Below are 9,728 nucleotides of genomic sequence, written 5' to 3'. Positions count from 1 at the left end.
GTGAATAACTTCTCTGGCCTGCTGGTCGCACAAGCCTGACTCCCTTCTGAAATCACTTCCTGGTCGCGAGGCCAGGTCGTGACATTGGAGGGAAAGCCAAAGCCGACACAAACAGCAGGCTGGAGAAGCTGATCTTGCTGGCAAAGATTTAAAGAGGTGGGGGGGCTGAGGGGGGAGTGGGGGGGGGCGCCATTGCCCTAGGTGCCTCGTGCCTCCTACCCTCACTACACCACTGGCTTTCTCTGTCCCTAGTCGGCTCACAATCTAAGTTTTTGTACCTGGAGCATTGGAGAGTTAAGTGACTTGCCTGGACTCGCAAGGAGCTACAATGGAAATTGAATTTACTTCCCAGGTTCTCAGCTAACTGCATGAACGTCACGTACACAACTTCACACACAATGAGCAGACATTGCGTGTGCCCAGAGACAAAACAGATTACAGACAGGACCAGGAATTGAAGAGGTTCTTTTGTTTCCCTTTAGAAAAAAACACCAATGAAATTAGTTATTAGGAAAATACTGAAATTGGTCAGGCCCTCACCTTTTTCACAGGAAGGCTGATTCTTCAACTTAGAACCAAAAGATTGAGGCTCGTAGACCTCGCCAGAGATTGTAATAGCTATGCAACTGAACGATCTCACAATCCCTCCCCTCAGACCACTCCTCCACGAAAGATCTCATCAAAACGATAAGCGGGTATTGTAACAGCGGCCTTCATCCACTGCCTTGTTTTCTTCTAACTTTAGATCCTGCTGCGGGAATATAATTTCGAAAGCCGTCACAAGCCTACTTTCACAGAAGAGGACATTCTCAACATGTTACCAGTGGTTAAACATATCCACATAAAGGCAAAGGAAGCCACACGGGTGTTTCAAACGGCCCAGGCTAACATACAGCAAGGTATGTTCTGTGTGCGTTTTCAGATGAACTTGCAATAAAGGTGACAAATCGTCCAAAGGTTTCATTACATGGTGTAACTAATTGGTTTCAGGATCTTTGTGAGGTCTATAGACCATCCTGAGCTTTGAGATCGGATTAATATCTCAATCGGCTACAAATGTAAGGTATGTGGCCATACAACTAAGAATGTTTTCATGCATTGGTGTTTCTCCATGGAATAAATTACGGGGTCAATTATGACTATGTTCGGATCGTCATAGCTTTAAGAGATTGCTTAAAACAAAAGCTTTTTGTGGTTGCGTACCTGTGAATTGCTCCCTAGGATTCTGATCCTCTTCTAACTGTAATGATAGTGAAGGATGATACCAAGGAGTTTTTAGGTTCCACTTCTTGAGTTGCTTTGAATTATTGTATAATGTCATGAATGTGTTATTTTTATGTATGTTATTTTGGAGACCGATGAGACTCCAGGTGGTGTATAAATTTTTTTAAATAAAAACTGTTGGCAGATAAAGACCTGAGTGGTCAGCCTATTCTGCTTAACAAGGTGGCCAGAGTTAAATGGGGCCTTCTGCACAGGTTCCACTTCATGATTAAACACTGGTATACGTAATCTCTCCGCCTCTCCCTGCCAATTCTGGGGTACAGACTGTAGAGATCTGCCCGGAACCGACCCTCCTTCCAAACTAATTGAGTTGTCGTTGAAACCCACTCCAACCTTGATCCTGATCGGGTTTTTGCCCTTTACAGGACCCAGATGGTAGAAGGGTGCTCAGCCATTGGCCTGTCTTCTGAACCTCTTGAGTGAAATGGTGTGGTAGCCATGTTAGTCCACTTTTTAATATAAAGAAATAAACAAAGGGAGTAAAGGTGATATCTATAGCGCATAGACATATATCTGACATATATGTGAGTATTTGCTGGTATGCTGCACTTTATAGAATTATTCCCTTTGTGGGGTGAATTAAGCCCCTCGTTATTTTGTCTGTATTACCATAGTTAGACTTAAGCCTCGGGAAAGGTGTCCCCCTTGTGTCATACCTAGAGAATGACACGGGGACAAATTTTTCCCCGTCCCTGCAGGAACTCATTTTCCAATCCCATCCCCGCAAGTTCTTTTCCTGTCCCTGTCCCATTCCTGCAAGCTCCATCCCTCATCTGCACAAGTCTCAAACACTTTAAAATCATAAATGTTCAAGTTTGTGCAGTTAAGGCAGAGCTTACAGGAATGGGACAGGGAGGGTGACAAAACTCGCAGGGACGGGGAAATTGAGTTCTTGCAGGGATGGGAAAAAAATTTGTCCCCGTGTCATTCTCTACACTGCACTACTCTAGCAATCCGAATGTAGCAAAAGTGAGCCAAGCATAGAACAATGAAGCCATTGTGACATCACTGATGAGGTTGGCTCTTATTAGTGGAATGAGGCATTATGACATCACAATCTCAGCTCTGGTTACCAGATTCTGAAACTCTTCACACTATTTATTTATTCAATTTTTTTATACTGTTCTCCCAAGTAGAGAATTACACGGGGGCAAATTTTTCCCCGTCCCCATGGGAACTCATTTTCCCATCCCATCCCTGTGAGTTCTTTTCTGCCCCGCCCCATTCCTGCAAGCTCCATCCTCATCTGCACAAGCCTCAAACACTTTAAAATCCTAAGTAGCAACATTCTAGAGCTCAGATTGTGATGTCATAATGCCTCATTCCACCAACGCCTAAGCTCCGTCCTCACCCGCACAAGCCTCAAACACTTTAAAATCACAAGTAGCAACATTCTAGAGCTCAGATTATAATGTCATAATGCCTCATTCCACCAACGGCTAAGCTCCGTCCTCATCTGCACAAGCCTCAAACACTTTAAAATCCTAAGTAGCAACATTCTAGAGCTCAGATTGTGATGTCATAATGCCTCATTCCACCAATGCCTAAGCTCCGTCCTCACCCGCACAAGCCTCAAACACTTTAAAATCACAAGTAGCAACATTCTAGAGCTCAGATTGTGATGTCATAATGCCTCATTCCACCAATGCCTAAGCTCCGTCCTCACCTGCACAAGCCTCAAACCCTTTAAAATCACAAGTAGCAACATTCTAGAGCTCAGATTGTGATGTCATAATGCCTCATTCCACCAATGCCTAAGCTCCGTCCTCACCTGCACAAGCCTCAAACACTTTAAAACCATAAGTAGCAACATTCTAGAGCTCAGATTGTGATGTCATAATGCCTCATTCCACCAATGCTTAAGCTCCATCCTCATCTGCATAAGCCTCAAACACTTTAGGCTTGTGTGGTTAAGGCAGAACTTAGAGAAATGGGGCAGAGACAGCGAGAAAACTCACGGGGGATGGGATGTGGAAATCCAGTTCCTGCGGGGACAGGGAAAAATTTGTCTCCGTGTCATTCTCTAGTTGTACTTACTAAATTACTTTATAAATGCTGATGGAGATCTCTGATGGTCCTCTTTTCTCTGCCTAATGCAGGCAATCTGAAGGAAAGTGTCGTGCTCCTGAATGAAGCATTAGCCTTACAAAATAACGTCTACGGAGCGATGCATCCGGACATCAGCGCATGTCTCCGGCTTCTCGGCAAGCTGAAGTTTATCTTAGGTGATATAGCAGCGGTAGGCGATGCTTCTCATGTTGTGTTTTTGGGTTTTTTTTGTGCATTTTCACAGTGCTGTGTTGCATTTCTCCAAATCTCTCTGAGTCTTTCTCATTTTCAAAGCAAAAGTAACATTCTCCCTCCCCTCAAGGGGGGAGGATAAATTAGTGGTTTACTGGATTTGGGTGATGGAAGAGAGACAGCAGTGAGCATGGAGTTAGACACACCATTGTACCTGTATCAAATATTTAATGAAAGAGATGAACTGGATTGAAAGATGTCAGATGCTGTACCGTAGTTCTGCATATCCAGTCATAAGCGCCCAGACAAACCTGCCCAGACAATCGCGCGCAGGACGTCAGCGCGCTGGATTTCAACACTATTTTATAGCGCTCCGAGGGGTGTGTGGGGGGGGGACCCCCCACTTTACTTAGAAATGTTGGCGCTCCCGTTGGGGGTGGGGATTTTTCCTTAAAAAACAGGGGAAAAGGCTGTTTCCTCTAATGTGGGGGGTTCCACCCCCCCCCCAATGGGAGCACCAACATTTCTAAGTAAAGTGTGGGGGGGGGGGTTTTCCCCCTCACACGCTCGCTCAGAGCGCTTTAAAATAGTGTTGAAATCCAGCGCGCTGAAGTCCTGCGCATGATTGTCTGGGCGGGTTTTTCCGCGCATAATTGTCTCGCGCGGTTTCGTCTATGTAACGTAGTTCTGTCTTTGAGATGTCCTTTGTGGTAGGGAAAAGCTTCATTTTATGCAGCTTTTGAACAGGACGAGTGATTTCTGCCTGAACAGGATGTAAGACTATAAGACATGAGTTTAATATGCTTTTATCAGTTAATGTTGAAGTCAAAAACACTCTGCAGTGGAAAAAAAAACCTGTAATCGACCCTCTCCCTACTTGAGAAGATTTTATAGACAGATTATTTTCCTGTCCATTAACAGGCACTGGATATTCAGCAAAAAACAGTGATAATGGCTGAGAGGATTCTGGGATTTGACCATGCAAACGCTATCCAGGAATACGTAAGTAAATCCACCATGTCCTCCGGCTTTAGGGCAAGAGCCGTGTTCAGCCAGCTTGGCCAAGGGCTGTTGCTACAGTGACGGGAATGGAGGGGGTGTCTAATAGGGAAAACGATCGCCATCCATTGTGAATAGAAATGCACTTAGTGGAGCTAAATCCCAGTCTTAGTTCAATAGAGGCTGGAAGTCCGAATCAGCTGCTGGATCGAGAGAGGCTGGGGGACTGGGAGGCCAATGGCATGCTCCTGAGGGGGGCAATAGGAACAGAACCGGAAGGCTGGGTAGGAGAGCGCTGAAAAGTGGTTGTGGTTTAGCTGTGGGCGTTAAAATGTTTATCTTATCAACGTGGTAGAAGATGAGATCGTGAGGCAAATGGGATGGGCCATTTGGTTCGCAGTTGCGTTATCGACAGTTGTTGTTGCATTAGGGGTGGAAACTTGTTTCCTTTCATTGACAAACGAAAATGAATAGGGTTTCATTTGCCGACGATGAAGGTTACCCCCCCCCCACGCCCACACACACATGATTTCAATGTGCTCCCTACTTTGAGACTAAGGTGATAGGTTGCAGCTGCCATATTGATCACCACCAGGGATTGAGGTAGGCTGAGGGGATAATGGGGGGAGGGGATCCTGCAGGAAGAGGGCCAGAACACTTTTTAAAAAAATTTTGTGTTGTCTCCCATGATGACACAAATGGGAGGGGAAACTTTTCAAAGGGTATAAGAAGATGATAGTGAGGTAAATCAACCTTGACAAGTCCAAAACTCCACCTCACAGTATTCAAGAAAGAGATATATGGCTGAATCCATCAACTTAGAACAGCCACCTCCAATATATTGCACATTCAGGGTTCAGATAAACAGTCTTCTTCAAACCATATCAGAAGTAAGACAAACCAAAAATATGGAATAATCCAATCATTTATTTTCTTCCATACAGCAGAGATACTAGGGGACATAAGAACATAAGAAGTTGCCTCCACTGGGTCAGACCAGAGGTCCATCGCGCCCAGCGGTCCGCTCCTGCGGCGGCCCATCAGGTCCATGACCTGTGAAGTAGTTCCTGACCATTTTTATAACCTACCTCTACTTCTATCTGTACCCCTCAATCCCCATAACCTTTAGGAACCTATCCAAACCTTCCTTGAACCCCTGTATTCCAAGTTTCCAAGTTTATTACAAAAATTTGATTAATCGCCTATCACATTTCCTAGGCGATGTACAATCTCATTAAAAATCAGTTGGGGAGACAAATATAACAAACAATATAATTACAGACATTACTATACATAATTTCTACATTCATTTCAAAGCTAAGGAAGGTTTTTTTAAAGGGTTACAATCATTATTAATTTAATTTAATTACATTTAAGGAAAAAACAATAGGAAGGGTAACAAATAAAATTTATATTTAATATATAGAATAAAAAGTGAAAAGTAAAAAAGTTTTAGAATATAAAATTTATACATTAAAAGCATCATTAAAAAGGAAGCTCTTAAGTTTGGATTTAAATTTATCTAGGTTCCTTTCCTCTCGAAGAAAAAGTGGGAGATCATTCCAAGATTGAGGAGCTGTTATTGAGAACATGGTGTGACGCCTTGTATTGATAACTTTTAGTGAGGGTATTGCCAATAAGTGTTGATCTTGTGATCTTAGCTGTCTCGAAGTACGATAAGGAATTAAAACTCTATATATAAAAGCAGGGGTTTTAAATAATAATGATTTAAATGTAAGCAGACATATTTTAAATAAAATTCGGTGTGTAACTGGGAGCCAGTGTGCTTTTTTGAGAAGTGGAGAGACGTGATCAAATTTTTTGGCTTTGTAAATTAATTTAACAGAGGCGTTCTGGATAATTTGCAGACGTCTGATTTCTTTCTGCGATATACCTTTAAATAAAGCGCTACAATAATCAATTTTGGAAATTACTAATGAATGAATTAAAATATTCAGAGATTTTGCACATAAAAATTTTGCCACTGAACGAATTTGTCGGAGTCGATAGAAAGTAGATTTGACCACATGACTTATGTGATCATGATACGTTAATTTATTATCAAATATCACTCCGAGAATCCTAATATTGTGAGCCATGTGCAAAGGGGTGCCCTTGATGGAGATGGGCCTGGCCTATCACAGCCTCCGGAAGCGCGTTCCATGTGTCCACCACCCTCTGGGTAAAAAAGAACTTCCTGGCATTTGTTTTAAACTTGTCCCCTTTCAGTTTCTCTGAATGACCCCTAGTACCTGTGGTTCCCCACATGCTAGTATCTCTGCTATATGGAAGAAAATAAATGATTGGATTATTCCATATTTTTGGTTTGTCTTACTTCTGATATGGTTTGAAGAAGACTGTTTATCTGAACCCTGAATGTGCAATATATTGGAGGTAGCTGTTCTAAGTTGATGGATTCAGCCATATATCTCTTTCTTGAATACTGTGAGGTGGAGTTTTGGACTTGTCAAGGGGAAACTTTTCCCCAAATGATACCACAACTTAATTTTCTGGCTGCCCATCTAGCCCGACTGAAATGCTTTCCTAATGTGGAAATATTTTAACACCACAGTTTCTATGAAGGCAGAATTGCCGTCTCCTACTCGCTGCGTAAAGTTAATTTGCCATCTGGTGGGAGTTGATAGATGTAACTGTTTGTCACAGTCTGGATTTTAGCTTGGCTGATCGAGTGTTAAAACCAGAGTTCAGGTTTAAGCAATGCACTAAACCCTGTGGAAGTACTGGAATCAGGGCCACAGAGCCTCCCGCCACCTCTTGGCTTCTCCAGGCAAGAGGCTGGATCTTTTTTTGAGTATTTTCTAGCCCTGCATGCATTGAGAAGTTGCTCACCAAGGACAAGAGACCGTAGCTTGCTTCTAAACTAAAGCTTAAGTTTATAGACCGGGTCATCTCCATAAAAATGGAGCTTGACTCGGTCAACAGTCATGAACTAAAATAACAGTGATGTTGATGATAAAATAAAGAGAGGAATAGAAGAGAAATAAACAAAAAAACAGAGCTAAGTTCATTTCTATAACAGGAACTCAAATTTTCAATTTTTTAAAAAAAGTGTGTGCTCCTATCCTCCCTCCATGTCTTATTTCAGTGGTTTTCAACCTAGTTTTCAAGTCTATCCGGTCAGTCGGGTTTTCAGGATATCCACCAATGACTAAGCAAGAAATCTATTTGGATACAATAGAGGCAGTGCATGCACATCTATCTCCTGCTTAGTCATTGGTGGATATCCTGAAAACCTGACAGGCCAGGCAGTGGCATAGTGAGGGTGAGAGGCGCCTGGAGCGATGGCGCTCCTCCCCCACCCTTGTCTCTGCCTCCCCCTTCCCCGTATCTCTAGTTGAAGTTATTGCTCACGGCGGTCAACCATGTGCTCCTCGTGACTCTGTAGGCTCTCTCTCTGACATACTTCCTATGCACGGCACCCATAAGTGACTGCAGGAGAGCCAACGGGGTCGCGAGCCACTGCTTGCCCTGGATCGATAGCATAGAATGTTGATACTCTTTGGGGATTCTGCATGGAATGTTGCTACTGTTTGGGGTTCCAAAATCTTGCTTGCTCTGAGATAATGGAATGTTGCTATTCCTTGGCTTTTGGCTAGGTACTAGGGACCTGGATTGGCCACCATGAGAATGGGCTACTGGGCTTGATGGACCATTGGTCTGACCCTGTAAGGCTATTCTTATGTTCTTACATGAGCCAAGTATAGGACAATTAAGCCATTGTAACATCACTGAGGTTGGCTCTGAGGCACTATGGAATGAGGCATTATGACATCACAATCTCAGCTCTGGAATGTTGCTCTCATTGGGGTTCTGGAATCTTGTTATTCTTTGAGATGCTGGAATGTTGCTACTCCTTGGATTTTGGCCAGGTACTAGGGACCTGGATTGGCCACCATGAAAATGGGCTATTGGCCTTGATGGACCATTGGTCTGATCCAGTAAGGCTATTCTTATGTTATGTTGTTGACTGTCGTGAGCAACAACTTCAACTAAAGGTACGGGGAAAGGGGGTGCGTGCATGATGATGGAAGGAGTGGGAAGAGGCGGGGGGGTGCGGAGAGGTGGAGGGGTGCTAGCGCCCCCACCAACATGGCGCCCGGGGTGGATCGCCCTCTTCCTACCCCCCCTCCCCTTTGGTATGCCACTGAGGCCAGGTGGTCCCTGAACAGTTATTGAAGTGAGACATGGAACATGTCCAACCTTCGTTCTCAAGAGCTGCAACCCAGTTGGGTTTTCAGGATTTCCCCATTGAACATGCTGATATCTATTGGCATGCACTGACTCCAATGTATGCAAATAGATCTTGTGCATATTCATTGTGGAAATCCTGAAAACTCAAATGGATGAGGGTTGAGGTTGGACACCCCTGTTCGAAACTCTCCATAAACAGTTCCCCTGGACATCCTTAACAATGTTTCTGTTTGTGTGTTTTGGTTTTTTTTAATTTCATTCAGGTTCTCCTTGCTCTGTACTGTTTTGCAAATGGACATCTTCCAGTGTCTCTGAAGTTGCTCTATCGGGCACGTTACCTCATGCTGCTCATAGCGGGAGAGGATCACCCCACGATGGCCATTCTGGATGTAAGTGGTGGTAGCCTCGGTTCGAATATTAACAAGTGTGCTTCCATCCCCATCTGCTCCTCACATCTCAAGTTTCTGCCTTACTTCCTGGGGAATATTTGTGTATTTAAACCCGTGAAAGTTCAGCCACTTTTAATTTTTAATGTTTTTGTTTTATTTTCAAAATTTGACATATCGCCAAACTTTGGAGAATGCCAAATTGAATTAGACAATAAATATCAACAAAATTAATAGATGGGGATGAAGCGCCAGAATATAGGATAAAGAACAATTTCACAAGGATAAAGATTCATTCAACCCGTATGGTGCCAGGATTCACAAAAACTGTCCGAGTTACCAAGTTATGTTGTCAGGCTTGCTGCTGCCGCCATCTGTCCATCAGCATTAACAAGTGTCAAACACAATAGTGAATAAGTGTGTTTTTAAATTAGCTCTGAATGTATATATTTTTTTGTAAGTTATCTCTGAACAATAAATTATTCCATAAGAAAGGGACTAGGAAAAAATGGCACAGGTTCTTGTAGATTCCCAATGGGCTTGTGCAGGGTGACGAAGCACCAGTCTATGATTGTTAAGCGAGTGCATTAACCGAGAAAGAATGTA

General features: G+C 43.3%; 1 protein-coding gene across 3 annotated transcripts in view; it reads left to right on the top strand.

The window, feature by feature from the left end:
• Positions 1-9,728, top strand: part of LOC117365748 (clustered mitochondria protein homolog) — a 116,153-nt gene that overhangs the window by 81,979 nt on the left and 24,446 nt on the right. For all 3 annotated transcript variants that reach the window (XM_033956523.1, XM_033956521.1, XM_033956520.1), the window contains 4 exons: positions 746-899; positions 3,384-3,523; positions 4,447-4,527; positions 9,000-9,125. In XM_033956523.1, the coding sequence (XP_033812414.1) occupies positions 746-899; positions 3,384-3,523; positions 4,447-4,527; positions 9,000-9,125 (501 nt within the window). The remainder of the gene's footprint in view (positions 1-745; positions 900-3,383; positions 3,524-4,446; positions 4,528-8,999; positions 9,126-9,728) is intronic.

This window comes from Geotrypetes seraphini, chromosome 8 (assembly GCF_902459505.1).
Source record: "Geotrypetes seraphini chromosome 8, aGeoSer1.1, whole genome shotgun sequence".
NCBI classification, from domain to species: domain Eukaryota; kingdom Metazoa; phylum Chordata; class Amphibia; order Gymnophiona; family Dermophiidae; genus Geotrypetes; species Geotrypetes seraphini.
The sequence above is the reverse complement of the archived record's forward strand: the minus strand, read 5'-3'. Positions and strand labels throughout refer to the sequence as shown.